The sequence below is a fragment of the Lates calcarifer genome, unplaced genomic scaffold (assembly GCF_001640805.2).
Source record: "Lates calcarifer isolate ASB-BC8 unplaced genomic scaffold, TLL_Latcal_v3 _unitig_1041_quiver_1150, whole genome shotgun sequence".
Taxonomy (NCBI): Eukaryota; Metazoa; Chordata; class Actinopteri; family Centropomidae; genus Lates; species Lates calcarifer.
The window spans coordinates 1-16,793 of record NW_026115249.1 but is presented as its reverse complement, the minus strand read 5'-3'; the positions used below and the strand labels follow the sequence as shown (position 1 = coordinate 16,793).

At 39.8% G+C, this 16,793-nt stretch overlaps 3 protein-coding genes and 3 long non-coding RNA genes across 11 annotated transcripts; 4 read left to right on the top strand and 2 right to left on the bottom strand.

Annotated features, from left to right (window-relative positions):
* Nucleotides 1–128: 128 nt before the first annotated feature.
* LOC108885857 (uncharacterized) lies at nucleotides 129–3,908 on the bottom strand. Its single transcript, XR_001961307.2, has 4 exons — nucleotides 3,834–3,908; nucleotides 1,574–1,740; nucleotides 940–1,041; nucleotides 129–499 (listed from the first exon to the last, which is right to left on the bottom strand). It is a non-coding gene; the product is annotated as an uncharacterized LOC108885857 (long non-coding RNA).
* Nucleotides 2,648–4,482, top strand: LOC108885855 (type-2 ice-structuring protein-like). Of its 2 annotated transcripts, XM_018680340.2 has the most exons (7): nucleotides 2,648–2,811; nucleotides 2,898–2,939; nucleotides 3,026–3,064; nucleotides 3,151–3,269; nucleotides 3,398–3,532; nucleotides 3,862–3,973; nucleotides 4,175–4,482. In XM_018680340.2, the coding sequence occupies exons 1-7, from the start codon at nucleotides 2,757–2,759 to the stop codon at nucleotides 4,249–4,251; spliced, it is 579 nt and encodes a 192-aa protein (XP_018535856.1). In that variant the 5' UTR covers nucleotides 2,648–2,756; the 3' UTR covers nucleotides 4,252–4,482. The 2 variants fall into 2 exon arrangements, with proteins under 2 accessions (XP_018535856.1, XP_050923014.1); XM_051067057.1 differs by lacking the exon at nucleotides 3,026–3,064.
* On the bottom strand, nucleotides 4,194–7,134 carry LOC108885858 (uncharacterized). The gene is made up of 3 exons (XR_001961308.2): nucleotides 6,191–7,134; nucleotides 5,557–5,658; nucleotides 4,194–5,116 (listed from the first exon to the last, which is right to left on the bottom strand). It is a non-coding gene; the product is annotated as an uncharacterized LOC108885858 (long non-coding RNA).
* A 137-nt stretch (nucleotides 7,135–7,271) lies between these two features.
* LOC108885856 (type-2 ice-structuring protein) lies at nucleotides 7,272–8,976 on the top strand. Its single transcript, XM_018680341.2, has 6 exons — nucleotides 7,272–7,428; nucleotides 7,515–7,556; nucleotides 7,643–7,761; nucleotides 7,890–8,024; nucleotides 8,356–8,467; nucleotides 8,669–8,976. Exons 1-6 carry the CDS (start codon nucleotides 7,374–7,376, stop codon nucleotides 8,743–8,745), a joined length of 540 nt encoding a protein of 179 aa, XP_018535857.1. The 5' UTR covers nucleotides 7,272–7,373; the 3' UTR covers nucleotides 8,746–8,976.
* Nucleotides 8,977–11,446: 2,470 nt separating this feature from the next.
* On the top strand, nucleotides 11,447–14,932 carry LOC108885862 (type-2 ice-structuring protein). Of its 5 annotated transcripts, XM_018680344.2 has the most exons (10): nucleotides 11,447–11,575; nucleotides 11,679–11,773; nucleotides 12,014–12,064; nucleotides 12,206–12,292; nucleotides 12,522–12,572; nucleotides 12,689–12,763; nucleotides 13,211–13,320; nucleotides 13,406–13,540; nucleotides 14,021–14,132; nucleotides 14,572–14,932. In XM_018680344.2, exons 2-10 carry the CDS (start codon nucleotides 11,713–11,715, stop codon nucleotides 14,637–14,639), a joined length of 750 nt encoding a protein of 249 aa, XP_018535860.1. In that variant the 5' UTR covers nucleotides 11,447–11,575; nucleotides 11,679–11,712; the 3' UTR covers nucleotides 14,640–14,932. The 5 variants fall into 5 exon arrangements, with proteins under 5 accessions (XP_018535860.1, XP_050923015.1, XP_018535862.1 ...); XM_051067058.1 differs by lacking the exon at nucleotides 12,689–12,763 and having other exon boundaries at nucleotides 11,509–11,575; XM_018680346.2 differs by lacking the exons at nucleotides 12,206–12,292; nucleotides 12,522–12,572 and having other exon boundaries at nucleotides 11,509–11,575.
* A 1,370-nt stretch (nucleotides 14,933–16,302) lies between these two features.
* LOC108885864 (uncharacterized) lies at nucleotides 16,303–16,752 on the top strand. The gene is made up of 3 exons (XR_001961311.2): nucleotides 16,303–16,344; nucleotides 16,453–16,503; nucleotides 16,657–16,752. It is a non-coding gene; the product is annotated as an uncharacterized LOC108885864 (long non-coding RNA).
* The last annotated feature ends 41 nt before the right edge of the window (nucleotides 16,753–16,793 follow it).

Here is a 16,793-nt window from a genome sequence, read left to right as displayed (position 1 = left end):
ATCTGGTGCCCAGCAGTTAAACCTCTGCAAATGAGCAATATCTAAATGTTCACAGATTCTTTATCCAACACTGCAGACGCAGAGTGTTTTTATACATCTGCAAGAGATTTTTCTGTAAAATTAAATCAGCCTGAATGTGAGCTCCCATTTTTCCTGTCATATTTATCACAACATGCAGCCCTGCATATTTTACTACAACTAACCTTTGAGCCCCTTGTGCACATGAACCTGTAATGTGTGGATAAAGACCAGAAGGGGGCGCAGTGGAGCAGGTCTGCTGTCACATTGTGCAGATGTTGTGTCTCTTAAACAGCTCAAACATCATGCAACAGTCGTCCATCTTGGTGGACATGGATGTACTCTGGGTCCAAACCAGGTCTGGTCCACTCCGCTGTCCTGGAACCGGCACTGATAGGAGGTTCAAGGTGACATGAAAACACAACATCATCACTAGCCAGGGCTATGATTGGCTGAGGTGAACAAATCACCTGCGACTGTCCTGGAAGGAGAGGAAACAAAGACACTGGACTAAAACTAGGACCTCAGACTGTCCCACTGACATCAACAACATGCAACATGCAAACACAGAATTATTCATTCGGCTGATTTCAAAATAAACTACACTGTTTTTTAATAACCTTATGCATGACTGGTTTACAGATCTTAAGTAAATGTGTTGAAAGTAAAAGAGGAGGTCCCTGACACTAGCAACATTTGATATGGAATGAAAACTGACACTTAAGTGCTTTTAAAAAATGTCTGATAGGTGACAGTTTATTAGAAAAAAATTACACTGAAACTGGGCAGTTTCAGTGTAATTTTTTGATGAAACAATCCATCAATTAATTGTCATTTGACAGATAAATGGACAACAGCTTTGATAATCTATCAGTTAAAAGGTTGACATAAACCAGGCAGTTAGACATGTGTGTAATTTACCTCTGCATGAGGGGATCAGGATGACAGCAGGCAAAACCAGTGAAGACACCAAACTGAAAGTTAAAGGCCTGTCTGTCTTTCACATGAAGCATCCTGGAGGTTCTGAAAACAGAAATAAAACAACAGGAAAAGTTGAAGCAAAAACTGCAGATAATTCTGCTCTGTAACATCTTTGGAGTCTGTCATTTCTTCCAGAGTTTGAACCTTTCAGCAGTTCAATATCTGATGAAAAAAAGAAGCTACAGATGTATGATATTGATGCACAGTCACTTCAAGCTGTTGCAGCTGCGCCCCCTACTGGTCCATAAGGTAAAGTTCCTATATCTCTAGCTCGGGTGGACACACAAGGTACATGAATGAAAAAAAACGGTAACGTGTGAATCCAAACGTGATTTGTATTTGAGTCCCATGACTCTTTTAAAATAATTACTGAATTATTTTTCAAACAAATAAACACTTTCCTACACTGTGTGAAGACGAAGTCCTTCAGTTATACTTTGACTCTGTACAAAGGGACATCGAAAGACATGTTTGTGGCTAAAGAGACCACACAACTGTTGACCTTTAAATAAGTGATATAAAGTCTAATCCAAACACATGAAACACAACATTTATTTAAATGCAGGTTACATACCTGTTAATCAGTTTCTGAAGTCCTTGCCGAACGGTGAAAGTCTGAAGGAGGTGGGCGGACCTGGCTCATCCGGTCACCGAAGAAACACACGTCTGTTTGTCTTTCATTTATGTCCAGCTGTAGTTCGTCCTGATACTGATCATGTATCAAAGCAGCGCAGGTCTAGACTTTAATAAAACACACCGGCCTGTATGTTGTTATGAATATCATTTTTATAACCGATACAAAATGATGACATCTGAATTAAAAATCCCTCTAAAGGGAAAAATGTGAGCTCACATAAATGTGATAAAGACAAAAACAAATACAATCCAGACTTTCTGTGTCAACACATCAAGTTTCTTCCCTTTTAAACTTATTTAACGAGACATTTTTCAGTTCTTTCTTTCTACTGAAAAGATAAGATTCATGATTCACTAAGATGTGGACCAGAACAACCAACAGCGTGGGATGTGATGCCCTTTGATTTGTTGATCAACTTTCAGACTGATGAACTTTTAAAAAATGACATGACATCTATCAATAAATGTTGGTGTGTATAAGAAAAGCAGAGCTGATACTGAGAAAGAAGAGGCTGGTTTGTTCTCATCTTTTCGGGGTCAAGGCAAAACTTCAACAAAGAGTAGAAAGTTTGAACAAGAACCATGTATGTTTATAAGTACGTCTATACCCAGGTGCACTGTGTTACTCTTGTTGCCATCAACATGTTTACTCTCTCTATGATCACACAAAATGCTCACACAAGTTTACTTCCTGGTCCTCTCATGGACCAGGAAGTAAACTGCTCTGGTCATGTGACAATTTACACTAAACATGTGAGACTGCACAGATTTTATTGAGATTATTTCAGTATTTCCTTGATATGCATTGGTTCATCATTCAGAAACATTTTTAGATGTGAGTGGACTAACATCTGTTGGAGCAGATTAATGTACTTGAAGCTGATAAGGTTTTATGACTCACTAAAATGTTGACTTGAAAAAAACAGTGTGGGATGTGATGCCCTTTGATTCGTTGACTGACTTTAAGTCTGATGAACTTTAAAAAAAAAAAAAACACGACACCCATCAATAGGTGCTGGTGTATATAAGAGGACCACAGGCTGACACTGAGAAAGAAGAAGCGAAGGTCATTCCTCAGCTGGTTTGTTCTCATCTCTTTGCCCTCTTCAACATCTACCAGGATGCTGACTGTGTCTCTTCTTGTTTGTGCCGTGATGGCTCTGGCCAGTGCTGATGGTGAGTATCAGACTTCAAGGAACCCAGGATCCACATCAACTGTCGTATCATTACAGTAATCACAACTGTCTGTATTTCTTCATTAGACAACAGCACCACATCTATAGTAGATGTCAGTGTTGCAGAGGGTGAGTATCAGACTTCAAGGAACCCAGGAACCACATCAACTGTCGTATCATTACAGTAATCACAACTGTCTGTATTTCTTCATTAGACAACAGCACCACATCTTTAGATGTCAATGCTGCAGAGGGTGAGTATCAGACTTCAAGGAACCCAGGAACCACATCAACTGTCGTATCATTACAGTAATCACAACTGTCTATATTTCTTCATTAGACAACAGCACCACATCTAAAAAAGAAGAAGTGGCTCCCTCCTGTGAAATTGGTTGGTCTGAGTTCAATGGTCGCTGTTTCCTGTTCGTGTCAACAGAGATGAGTTGGGCTGATGCTGAGGTAATCAGGGATTCATTGCATGTTTAAACGCAGATAGCCCTTCATTACTTCCTCTACCACATCCTCCTGTTGGTGGAGGAATCCACCACATGTGCAGCTTCACATCTGTCTGTTCATCTCCACTGTAGAAAAACTGTCTGCTCAAGAAAGGACACCTTGCATCGGTCCACAACGAGGAGGAGTACAAACACATTCAGGCTGTGGTGAATGCACACACCGGAGGTCATCCAACAACATGGGTTGGAGGCTCTGACTGTCAAAAGGTAATTTATCATAAATAATAAAAGGTCTTATCTGCAGGGCTGACTGAAGGAAGCCTTGGTCGACTGAAATCATAACTACTCTTCAAATGCTAATTGTGAAGTTCACATCCAAATTTTTAGTCATTTGTTTGAACAAAATGCAGCTGATGACTGATGTCAGTTAGTTTGGAACTGACTCAGAGAAAACACTCAGTAAACGTTACATAATCCTGGAAGGCTCTTGATGAAACACTTTTCTTCTTCTGGAAGTAACAACTGATTGTGATCGTCCGACTAATGAGAATGACACTCTTTGACTTACACATCTGTTCTGTTCTCTCGTCTTCTAGGAGGGTATCTGGCTCTGGAGTGACGGCAGCGGTTTTGAATTTGACTCCTGGTGTGAAGGAGAACCAGACAATTATGTTGGTGCCGAGTCTTGTTTACAGATTAATGCTAACGGTAAATCACAACATATTATTTACCCTGATGTCTGACTGATGTAAATGAGACAGGAGAAGCAAATAACAGTTTTGCATGTTTGAATTTTAAACTTACTTTTCTTTCATTAACATTGAATCGTTCTTCAGTCAAGTTCAGTCGACTGTGTCAGGTTCTGGTTTTTGTGGCTCTGATTGACTCCAGTGTTTCTTGTGTTCACAGAGAGCCATTGCTGGAATGACTTCCCGTGTTCAACTGTCCTCCCATCAGTCTGTGCCAGCGTCCCTCAAAGCTCCTGAGCCGAGTGTCATGTACCTACCAAACACACAAACATGGTTGGATGAGAGAGTCTTTGTGTAATCGGTCTCATGTGTAATCACATCTTTGATTCTCTGCTGTAACGCTACTGAAGGGACGAAGCGACAAGTGACGTGAACGGGAGCTGGAGCTCCTCTCTGAGAAGACTGAATGTGTAATGAAGAGAACGCTTTGAGCAACAATCTTATTAAAAACTGGAGTACTGAAACAAACTGGTCTCAGAGTCTTTTTTAAAAATGTGATCCTGAACTTTGATTTATAATTTATGTACATAAAAACATGATTTTGGACCAGTTGTGGTCAACATGTCACCCACACAAATGAGATGTAGAAAACTTGAAACCTTCATCTGGTGCCCAGCAGTTAAACCTCTGCAAATGAGCAATATCTAAATATTCACAGATTCTTTATCCAACACTGCAGAAGCAGAGTGTTTTTATACATCTGCAAGAGATTTTTCTGTAAAATTAAATCAGCCTGAATGTGAGCTCCCATTTTTCCTGTCATATTTATCACAACATGCAGCCCTGCATATTTTACTACAACTAACCTTTGAGCCCCTTGTGCACATGAACCTGTAATGTGTGGATAAAGACCAGAAGGGGGCGCAGTGGAGCAGGTCTGCTGTCACATTGTGCAGATGTTGTGTCTCTTAAACAGCTCAAACATCATGCAACAGTCGTCCATCTTGGTGGACATGGATGTACTCTGGGTCCAAACCAGGTCTGGTCCACTCCGCTGTCCTGGAACCGGCACTGATAGGAGGTTCAAGGTGACATGAAAACACAACATCATCACTAGCCAGGGCTATGATTGGCTGAGGTGAACAAATCACCTGCGACTGTCCTGGAAGGAGAGGAAACAAAGACACTGGACTAAAACTAGGACCTCAGACTGTCCCACTGACATCAACAACATGCAACATGCAAACACAGAATTATTCATTCGGCTGATTTCAAAATAAACTACACTGTTTTTTAATAACCTTATGCATGACTGGTTTACAGATCTTAAGTAAATGTGTTGAAAGTAAAAGAGGAGGTCCCTGACACTAGCAACATTTGATATGGAATGAAAACTGACACTTAAGTGCTTTTAAAAAATGTCTGATAGGTGACAGTTTATTAGAAAAAAATTACACTGAAACTGGGCAGTTTCAGTGTAATTTTTTGATGAAACAATCCATCAATTAATTGTCATTTGACAGATAAATGGACAACAGCTTTGATAATCTATCAGTTAAAAGGTTGACATAAACCAGGCAGTTAGACATGTGTGTAATTTACCTCTGCATGAGGGGATCAGGATGACAGCAGGCAAAACCAGTGAAGACACCAAACTGAAAGTTAAAGGCCTGTCTGTCTTTCACATGAAGCATCCTGGAGGTTCTGAAAACAGAAATAAAACAACAGGAAAAGTTGAAGCAAAAACTGCAGATAATTCTGCTCTGTAACATCTTTGGAGTCTGTCATTTCTTCCAGAGTTTGAACCTTTCAGCAGTTCAATATCTGATGAAAAAAAGAAGCTACAGATGTATGATATTGATGCACAGTCACTTCAAGCTGTTGCAGCTGCGCCCCCTACTGGTCCATAAGGTAAAGTTCCTATATCTCTAGCTCGGGTGGACACACAAGGTACATGAATGAAAAAAAACGGTAACGTGTGAATTCAAACGTGATTTGTATTTGAGTCTCATGACTCTTTTAAAATAATTACTGAATTATTTTTCAAACAAATAAGCACTTTCCTACACTGTGTGAAGACGAAGTCCTTCAGTTATACTTTGACTCTGTACAAAGGGACATCGAAAGACATGTTTGTGGCTAAAGAGACCACACAACTGTTGACCTTTAAATAAGTGATATAAAGTCTAATCCAAACACATGAAACACAACATTTATTTAAATGCAGGTTACATACCTGTTAATCAGTTTCTGAAGTCCTTGCCGAACGGTGAAAGTCTGAAGGAGGTGGGCGGACCTGGCTCATCCGGTCACCGAAGAAACACACGTCTGTTTGTCTTTCACTTATGTCCAGCTGTAGTTCGTCCTGATACTGATCATGTATCAAAGCAGCGCAGGTCTAGACTTTAATAAAACACACCGGCCTGTATGTTGTTATGAATAGAATTTTTATAACCGATACAAAATGATGACATCTGAATTAAAAATCCCTCTAAAGGGAAAAATGTGAGCTCACATAAATGTGATAAAGACAAAAACAAATACAATCCAGACTTTCTGTGTCAACACATCAAGTTTCTTCCCTTTTAAACTTATTTAACGAGACATTTTTCAGTTCTTTCTTTCTACTGAAAAGATAAGATTCATGATTCACTAAGATGTGGACCAGAACAACCAACAGCGTGGGATGTGATGCCCTTTGATTTGTTGACCAACTTTCAGACTAATGAACTTTTAAAAAATGACATGACATCTATCAATAAATGTTGGTGTGTATAAGAAAAGCAGAGCTGATACTGAGAAAGAAGAGGCTGGTTTGTTCTCATCTTTTCGGGGTCAAGGCAAAACTTCAACAAAGAGTAGAAAGTTTGAACAAGAACCATGTATGTTTATAAGTACGTCTATACCCAGGTGCACTGTGTTACTCTTGTTGCCATCAACATGTTTACTCTCTCTATGATCACACAAAATGCTCACACAAGTTTACTTCCTGGTCCTCTCATGGACCAGGAAGTAAACTGCTCTGGTCATGTGACAATTTACACTAAACATGTGAGACTGCACAGATTTTATTGAGATTATTTCAGTATTTCCTTGATATGCATTGGTTCATCATTCAGAAACATTTTTAGATGTGAGTGGACTAACATCTGTTGGAGCAGATTAATGTACTTGAAGCTGATAAGGTTTTATGACTCACTAAAATATTGACTTGAAAAAAACAACAGTGTGGGATGTGATGCCCTTTGATTCGTTGACTGACTTTAAGTCTGATGAACTTTTAAAAAAAAAACACGACACCCATCAATAGGCGCTGGTGTATATAAGAGGACCACAGGCTGACACTGAGAAAGAAGAAGCGAAGGTCATTCCTCAGCTGGTTTGTTCTCATCTCTTTGCCCTCTTCAACATCTACCAGGATGCTGACTGTGTCTCTTCTTGTTTGTGCCATGATGGCTCTGGCCAGTGCTGATGGTGAGTATCAGACTTCAAGGAACCCAGGATCCACATCAACTGTCGTATCATTACAGTAATCACAACTGTCTGTATTTCTTCATTAGACAACAGCACCACATCTTTAGTAGATGTCAGTGTTGCAGAGGGTGAGTATCAGACTTCAAGGAACCCATGAACCACATCAACTGTCGTATCATTACAGTAATCACAACTGTCTATATTTCTTCATTAGACGACAGCACCACATCTACAAAAGAAAAAGCGGCTCCCTCCTGTGAAATTGGTTGGTCTGAGTTCAATGGTCGCTGTTTCCTGTTCGTGTCAACAGAGATGAGTTGGGCTGATGCTGAGGTAATCAGGGATTCATTGCATGTTTAAACGCAGATAGCCCTTCATTACTTCCTCTACCACATCCTCCTGTTGGTGGAGGAATCCACCACATGTGCAGCTTCACATCTGTCTGTTCATCTCCACTGTAGAAAAACTGTCTGCTCAAGAAAGGACACCTTGCATCGGTCCACAACGAGGAGGAGTACAAACACATTCAGGCTGTGGTGAATGCACACACCGGAGGTCATCCAGCAACATGGGTTGGAGGCTCTGACTGTCAAAAGGTAATTTATCATAAATAATAAAAGGTCTTATCTGCAGGGCTGACTGAAGGAAGCCTTGGTCGACTGAAATCATAACTACTCTTCAAATGCTAATTGTGAAGTTCACATCAAACTTTTTAGTCATTTGTTTGAACAAAATGCAGCTGATGACTGATATCAGTTAGTTTGGAACTGACTCAGAGAAAACACTCAGTAAACGTTACATAATCCTGGAAGGCTCTTGATGAAACACTTTTCTTCTTCTGGAAGTAACAACTGATTGTGATCGTCCGACTAATGAGAATGACACTCTTTGACTTACACATCTGTTCTGTTCTCTCTTGTTTTCTAGGAGGGTATCTGGCTCTGGAGTGACGGCAGCAGTTTTGAATTCAACTCCTGGTGTGAAGGAGAACCAGACAATTTTGCTGGTGCCGAGTCTTGTTTACAGATTAATGCTAACGGTAAATCACAACATATTATTTACCCTGATGTCTGACTGATGTAAATGAGACAGGAGAAGCAAATAACAGTTTTGCATGTTTGAATTTTAAACTTACTTTTCTTTCATTAACATTGAATCGTTCTTCAGTCAAGTTCAGTCGACTGTGTCAGGTTCTGGTTTTTGTGGCTCTGACTGACTCCAGTGTTTCTTGTGTTCACAGAGAGCCATTGCTGGAATGACTTCCCGTGTTCAACTGTCCTCCCATCAGTCTGTGCCAGCGTCCCTCAAAGCTCCTGAGCCGAGTGTCATGTACCTACCAAACACACAAACATGGTTGGATGAGAGAGTCTTTGTGTAATCGGTCTCATGTGTAATCACATCTTTGATTCTCTGCTGTAACGCTACTGAAGGGACGAAGCGACAAGTGACGTGAACGGGAGCTGGAGCTCCTCTCTGAGAAGACCGAATGTGTAATGAAGAGAACGCTTTGAGCAACAATCTTATTAAAAACTGGAGTACTGAAACAAACTGGTCTCAGAGTCTTTTTTAAAAATGTGATCCTGAACTTTGATTTATAATTTATGTACATACAAACATGATTTTGGACCGGTTGTGGTCAATAAGTCACCCACAGAAATTTGATCTGTGAACTAACCTTTAAATCACTCCAGAACTTTGATTCCTTGATTCATGAACCTGTAATGTGCAAGTAAAGACCAAGTAAAGAACTGTGTCTCTTTAACAGCTCAAACATCATATTCAGCAGCAAGCAGACCAGCTTGACATAATTACCCATTAACATTATTTTTGTGATGACTGTGTCTTCTATATTAAATGAACACATTCTTCACTGATGAACTGAAGCTCAGAAACATTTCACTGAAATTCTCCAAAGTCAAACTCTCAGATGAGGGAACGTACAGATGCTTCATTCAAGACCTGTCTACAGAGTCTAATGTTCAGCATCTTGTTGGTAAACTGACATTATTATATATTCATTGTGATTCATCTATGTGTCTGGTTAGGGCCAAACATAAAGAGGAAATAATAATCTATCACAAAAATGTTGACACTTAATATATCAAGGACCACGTTTCATCATGGAGATGCAGCCACTAGCTGTCGAGACATTTCACTAAGGTGACAAAAGTTGCTTTTCATGAACCGAGGTTGGTTTCAGGTAAAACTGGAAAGCTCTGCTTCCAGAAAGGTATACACAGTGACACCACTCCTAGTCTGCCTGACAAAACATCCGGCAGAATGCTGCCATGTGACTGTTTCCTAAGAATCCTATCATGTCCACCTCCCTGAGAGTTTGCCAACTTGGACATGTGACAATCAATGACACAGCCAACCAGGATCCAACATCCTGATACCAACTGAAGACCAAAACAGTGTCACCAGTTAAATTGGTATGTTATTACTGTTGACTGCAGTCAAAAACATGAACCACATGCATGGTTGAATTTTTTCTCGGATGTGTAAATATGTAGATTTTGGAAAACCTGATGTACAAATAGAAGTAAATCATCATTTGACAAACCAGTGTTTATCTGATCTGTTTGCTACAGTACGCTACACTGCAAACTTCCTCAGAAGATAAACATTAATAATGAGTGGATGCTGTTGACACCATGTACCTCATGGCGTGGATGTGGGAGGGACATGGTGCTGCACAGAGGATGGATCCTCCTCAGAGATCTCCTGACTTTTTCTCCAGCACCACTGTAACAGTGACATTTGTGGTACTGAGAGAGATGTATCAACAGGATGAACTGTAATAAGTCTGGTGACATGCTAACTTTTAATCTGGTGCTATTATCAGGTCAGCATGCTAATTCACAAAACACATGTGTTAACATTTAGTTCTAGAGGCCTGATAAGCACCAGTGGAAGAACAACATCGTACATGAACAAGATTTATTCCTCTGCAGTGGCTGGAAATACAACACAAGCCCACTGATAACTTTGCTTTGTATCTTGCTTTCAGAGCTTTGTGGAGAGATGCAACTTCCATGTTCTGTGACATAAAATTACACTTTATAAAAAGGATCTTACTTAAATAAAACAGTCTATCTCTGTAGGAATCCTATGCACAATGTTGTCACACACAATCAGAGTTTGTCGATGGCAAAAACAAGAACTTTAGTGGGCGTCCATTGACGTGGACAATTGTACTTTTCTACCAGGTACACTGTCCCTACTCAGCACTGCACCAATTAAAAAAAATTTGAAAATGTGATCTGAAATACAAAAATAAAATACAGAAGTTAACCTTTAATGCATATAAAATTCTGCAGCACTGAGTATCACTTTCTTTATTCATTCTTGTGACAGTGTTTTGCTTTACAGGCTCTTTAGGACAGAAGTCATTAAACAGATGGATACCCGAGGGGTCAGTCCAGGTCCAAGAGGGATTCTGTGAGGCAGAAAAGAGTGTTATTTGAATTCATATTAATAGTAGTATATTTTTCACAAAACTGCCAGATATTGTGTACTGATGAATTCTATACCCACACTCCATGCTCATGTCCCACACAGACATGAACCCAGGAAAATAAGGCCCAGGTTAAAAAAATTACTGGATTTATTCTTTAAACATCCTGCAGACACCGAGCAGTGTGTATGTGGAGGTGATTTTCTGACCACCTGTTTAGTATAAGTGTAATTCACTTTCCTTTAAGATGTTATAACTTATAGCTCAAGTCCTCGTGGTTGGTGTGGTGCTCTGTCTCACACTGCTACTGAAATATACTTTGTTTTTACAGCAAATGTTTTCCTTTCTTCTAAAAGTTGAATTAAACTGCTTGTTTTGGGCAGGTGTCAGGTGAGTTTTTCCCAGTATATGAGACAGAGTAAGGGCGTTGTTGGACCAACACCATCACTACATAAATAAAAGTGAAATAATAACAAGAAGTTACTTTCTTTGACAAATAAAACATGATGCTTCTCTGGTGCCGCCTTTTAATATTTGGAGATAATGTTTGCATGTCTCTGTGTTATTACTGTGCATGGCCTCTGTTCCTGTTGTTGTACTTGTGTAAGTGTATTTAAGAGTTGGTATTTCTTCAGCTTGTTCAGATCCTCCACACAGGACGACTGAAGCTACCGGCTGAAACTGCAGCAGGTTGGTTTTGTCTTCTTTCCTTCAAACAAAGAACTGATTATCAGTGGAAGTTGTGTGCTCCCTGCAGCAGGATGAGTAACATGTCTGTCTGTCTGTCTGAAAGGTTATCATCCTCTCTAACATCTGCACCATCCACCATGAAGACTCTGACTGTGTCTTTGATTGTGTGCACCCTGATAGCTCTGACCAGAGCTGCCGGTCAGTATTTACTTCGTATATATGATCAACAAATAAAATACATTCACTGTGATGCTGCATTTTTCACACAGTCCACATGGTTTAGATGGTTTATTTAGCTGTAGAAGAAGGAAAATCTTCGCAACATATAAAGGAAAACTTGGTGTGAAAAATACAAAAACTGTATGTTAAACTATTCCTTTAAGTACAGGCTCTGGTTACTTTTTGTACCACCGTTCACTGGTGTCACTTTCCATCCAGCTCTTCCATATGAAGAGAACGAACATGGGACAATGGATCCTATGATAATAGGTGAGTGTTCAGTGTATTTCTTCTTATGTGAAATAATGTCCATTTGGCACATGAATATATTTGCAATGTAATAATAACATGGGACAAATAAAGAAAACAGCAGACGGTTTTTGTTAATAACTGTTGTGTGAAATTGTCCAGTTGAACCATTTCCTTTTATGATGACGATGACACCACCACCACCACCACCACCACTACCTGAGATAACAATAGCACTGCCTGAAACAAGTCAGTCAATTTATGTACTTATTTATGTTAAATTAATTAAAATTCATTATACTTTTACTGCAGACACACACAAAAGCTGCACCTACATATTCTTTACATTTACCTGCTGGCTGTTGCTTCATATTTAACAGACATAAGAATGATATCGACTGTTTATCCAACTCTCCACCTAAGTACAGGTTCTGGTTACTTTTTGTACCACCGTTCACTGGTGTCACTTTCCATCCAGCTCTTCCATATGAAGAGAACGAACATGGGACAATGGATCCTATGATAATAGGTGAGTGTTCAGTGTATTTCTTCTTATTTGTAATATATTTGCAATGTAATAACATGGGACAAATAAAGAAAACAGCAGGTGTTTTTTGTTAATAACTGTTGTGTGAAATTGTCCAGTTGATCCATTTCCTTTTATGACAACACCACCACCACCACCACCACCTGAGACAACAACAGCACTGCCTGAAACAAGTCAGTCAATTTATGTACTTATTTATGTTAAATTAATTAAAATTCATTATACTTTTACTGCAGACACACACAAAAACTGCACCTACATATTCTTTAAACCTCCCTGGAGACTCAGTATTACCTTCTCTACCCTCAGGAATATGTTTCTCTGCACTCCTGCTGAGAGTTGGATGGGAAGATTGATGTTATTCTCATGTTTGTTTGCTAAATATGAAGCTACAGCCAGCAGCTGGTTAGCTTAGCTTAGCACAAAGACTGGAAACAGCTAGCCTGGCTCTGTCCAAAGGTAACAATAATTCCACAAATGTGCAGCCCAAATTGTGAAAAAAGGGAGGGTTACCACTATAATACTTTTCTACATGATATATATATATGTCCTGAGGATAAAATTGTTAAAATTTACAGCCTCCAAAATAACAAAGAAGTAAAAGCAGTGTTTCTCTTCAGGGGAGCATCGTGTGGTCAAGAGGTCCACATCTTGTCCCTGTGGTTGGACTGAGTACTACGACCGTTGCTTCTTCTATGTTTCCAAAGCCATGAGTTGGGCTGATGCTCAGGTAATCACAGAGATGTTCTTCAGTGTTTGTCTCAGGGTACACAGTCATTTTTTAAAACTCCACTGTCTGTCTGTCCCTACTGTAGAAAAACTGTGAGACCATGAATTCAAACCTTGCATCTGTGCACAGCGATGAGGAGTACCAGCTGATTCAGAAGGTGGTATTAGTTGCTAGTCATGGGTCTGGACCCACATGGATTGGAGGCTCTGATGCACAAAAGGTATACTCCTATTGCAGCATTGTACAGACAGAAAAGAGTAAACAGAGACTCTCATGTAATGAGCAGCTCCACATTAAATTATCTTTCTGTGCTGCACACAGAATCACACAGATTCTTGGCGTGTTGTGTCGGTACAAGTGGTTCTTAAACAATACACATTTTGCATGAAAAAACAACTTGTGCTGCTCAAACATAGCTTGTGTCTGTGTCCTTTGAGTTGAGAGGTCAGTTACTCTGTGTCTCATCCTCAACAGTGACGAACCAAGAAGTTGAATTATTTTGTTCAGTGGCTCCCCCTGCTGTGGTAGCAGTTGCCTGGTCATATATAACCAGTGGAAGACTGGTGACCAGCTCTTTTCCCACAGAGGCTATAAGTACTCAGCTGTGTTAGCATGGCTGTAGACTCTTATGGGAGGGACATGGAAGAATATCAGGGTATGCTCAAAACAATGACATTCTGTTGTCTCTTCTGTTTTCTAGGAGAAGCTTTGGTTCTGGATTGATGGAACAACTTTCAAATATGAGAACTGGTGTGAGGGACAGCCTGATGACTTTCAAGGTGCTCAGGACTGTGCTCTAATGAATTTTGCAGGTAACTCATTTAAATTTCCCTTGAAAGCATGAAAAAGTGTAAAAGCACTAAGGTGCATATTCACCACTTCTTTAAAACTATAAGTGTTTATTTTGGCTGTAAATGATATATGCACATATATTAATGTACACACACTGATCAGCAGCAACATTAAACCATGGACAGGTGAAGTAAATATTATTAGTCTTCTTGTTACAGTACAATACAGTGTTCTGCTGGGAAACCATGTCGATGTTACTTGACATGTGGCACCTACACATTGTTGCAGACCAAGCACACCCAACAGAAACAGCACTTCCTGTGAGCTGATCAATGATTCTCACTTCACCTGTCTGTGGTTTTAATGTTGAGGCTGAGCAGTGTATATAATGTCACTAAGGTTGTCTTACAAAAGTCAGGTTTTGGTTCACTGACTGTCCCCCGTTTTCTGTCCTTGTAGCCAATAAGTGCTGGGATGATGGAAGCTGTGAAGCTGCTCTCCCGTCTGTCTGTGCCAAGAAAATCTGATCGTCTGACAGAGGCGTGAAATGAAACCAGTCAAGAGCCGTCTCAGTCTCACATAACCTGAACGATCTTGTATTTTACAACTTGTATCATCTCTATATGTCATCCATTTCTTCTCTACTGCTGTAACGCTACTTAAGGAACAAAGCGACATGTAACAATAAACAGGAGCTGGACTGTGTCTTGGGTTTAAAGAGCAGACTGAACGTGTTAAAAAAAAAAAAAGACTGCTTTTAGCATAATCTTTCTCTGTCTCTTGTCTTATGTCAAAATAAAAATCTTGAGCATTAAAATAAGTTGGTCTGTGATTCCATCAAATAATACTGTACAACATCATTTTGGTAGCTATTGTAGAGTTCAGTCCCTGACAGTAATCACTACAGGATACACAGACTCCCTCCCTCCTGTGGCTGCAGCTGCTGCATAACATATAAAAAGCAGATCACTGGTTAACTGTGAACCCAGTCTGAGCCTCCCAAACTAGATGTCTGATAAGCACCAGAACAACATCGTACATGAACCAGATTTACTCTTCTGCAGTGGCTGTAAACGCAAGCCCACTGATAACTTCACTTTGTCAATGGACAATGAATACCTGTTTAGTATAGGTGCAATTCACTTTCCTTTATGATCTGGTTGGATTTCCACCAACTGACAACAGTTCTGCTCATCAGAGTGGAGTGTCCAGGCCAGAAAACCAGAACAGTGCATGTCATAACTTACAAGTCCTCGTGGTTGGTGTGGTGCTCTGTCTCACACAGTTACTGAAATATACTTTGTTTTTACAGCAAATGTTTTCCTTTCTTCTAAAAGTTGAATTAGACTACTTGTATTGAGCAGGTGTCAGGTGACAGAATAAGGGCATTGTTTGGCCAACACCATCCCTAGATAAATACCAGTGGAACAGCCGTACCGATAATGAGTTTAATCTTGACAAATAAAACATGATGCTTCTCTGGTGCCGCCTTTTAATATTTGGAGATAATTAATGTTTGCATGTCTCTGTGTTATTACTGTGCATGGCCTCTGTTCCTGTTGTTGTACTTGTGTAAGTGTATTTAAGAGTTGGTATTTCTTCAGCTTTGTTCAGATCCTCCACACAGGACGACTGAAGCTACCGGCTGAAACTGCAGCAGGTTGGTTTTGTCTTCTTTCCTTCAAACAAAGAACTGATTATCAGTGGAAGTTGTGTGCTCCCTGCAGCAGGATGAGTAACATGTCTGTCTGTCTGTCTGAAAGGTTAACATCCTCTCTAACATCTGCACCATCCACCATGAAGACTCTGACTGTAGTCTTTGATTGTGTGCACCCTGATAGCTCTGACCAGAGCTGCCAGTCCAGTATTTACTTTACTTTCATATATTTCTTCTACTTTCTACTTGTATTTCACCACATCTCAGAGGGAAATACTGTACTTCTGACTCACTTACATTTATCTGACAGCTTTAGTTACTTTGCAGACGGTGTTACATACAAACAGTCGAGGTAAAATATCTTCTCTGTGATGCTGCAGTCCAAAGGTTTTAAAGTTTTAGGTGTGACAGAGTGTATTTATATTGTATTATCATTACTTTTACTAAAAGCTGTGACTTTTTCAGGAATAGGTTTATATTGCATTTATAAACTTACTCCCGTTCACTGGTGTCAAACTTTCCATCCAGCTCTTCACCTGGAGAGAATGAATTTTGGCCATCTGAACATATCATAGGTGAGTGTTCAGTGTATTTCCTCTGATTTGTAATGATGTGCATTTGGCACATGAATATATTTAACGAGATACATAAAGAAAACATAACTGTTATGTGAAATTGTCCAGTTGATCCAGTTCATGGAGGTGAAGACTATATGACACCACCGCCTAACCCGGGTTAGTGGATTTATTTACTTATTCATTTTTTGGCAGATTTTACTAAAATGAATTACACTCACAATGCTCTCCTGCAGACACATAAAAAAAGTGCACCTATATGTTCTGTAAACTCTACTGGAGACTCACCTCTCTGCTGTGTTTGTCCCCCAGAGAACTATTTTCCACATTTTTCTTGCCCTGACGGTTGGACTAACTACGATACTCACTGTCTCCTCTACGTTCCAACAAAGATGACTTGGGATCAGGCTGAGGTAATCTATTCTCTTTCTCGCACACCTGGTTAATTG

Coding starts and splice junctions, on each gene's coding strand:
- LOC108885855 (XM_018680340.2), top strand. CDS start 2,757: ATGCTGACTGTGTCTCTTCTTGTTTGTGCCGTGATGGCTCTGGCCAGT. Junction 2,812..2,897: donor GGCTCTGGCCAGTGCTGATG/GTGAGTATCAGA, acceptor TTTCTTCATTAG/ACAACAGCACCACATCTATA. Junction 2,940..3,025: donor AGATGTCAGTGTTGCAGAGG/GTGAGTATCAGA, acceptor TTTCTTCATTAG/ACAACAGCACCACATCTTTA.
- LOC108885856 (XM_018680341.2), top strand. CDS start 7,374: ATGCTGACTGTGTCTCTTCTTGTTTGTGCCATGATGGCTCTGGCCAGT. Junction 7,429..7,514: donor GGCTCTGGCCAGTGCTGATG/GTGAGTATCAGA, acceptor TTTCTTCATTAG/ACAACAGCACCACATCTTTA. Junction 7,762..7,889: donor TGAGTTGGGCTGATGCTGAG/GTAATCAGGGAT, acceptor TCTCCACTGTAG/AAAAACTGTCTGCTCAAGAA.
- LOC108885862 (XM_018680344.2), top strand. CDS start 11,713: ATGAAGACTCTGACTGTGTCTTTGATTGTGTGCACCCTGATAGCTCTG. Junction 12,764..13,210: donor AACAGCACTGCCTGAAACAA/GTCAGTCAATTT, acceptor GTTTCTCTTCAG/GGGAGCATCGTGTGGTCAAG. Junction 13,321..13,405: donor TGAGTTGGGCTGATGCTCAG/GTAATCACAGAG, acceptor TCCCTACTGTAG/AAAAACTGTGAGACCATGAA.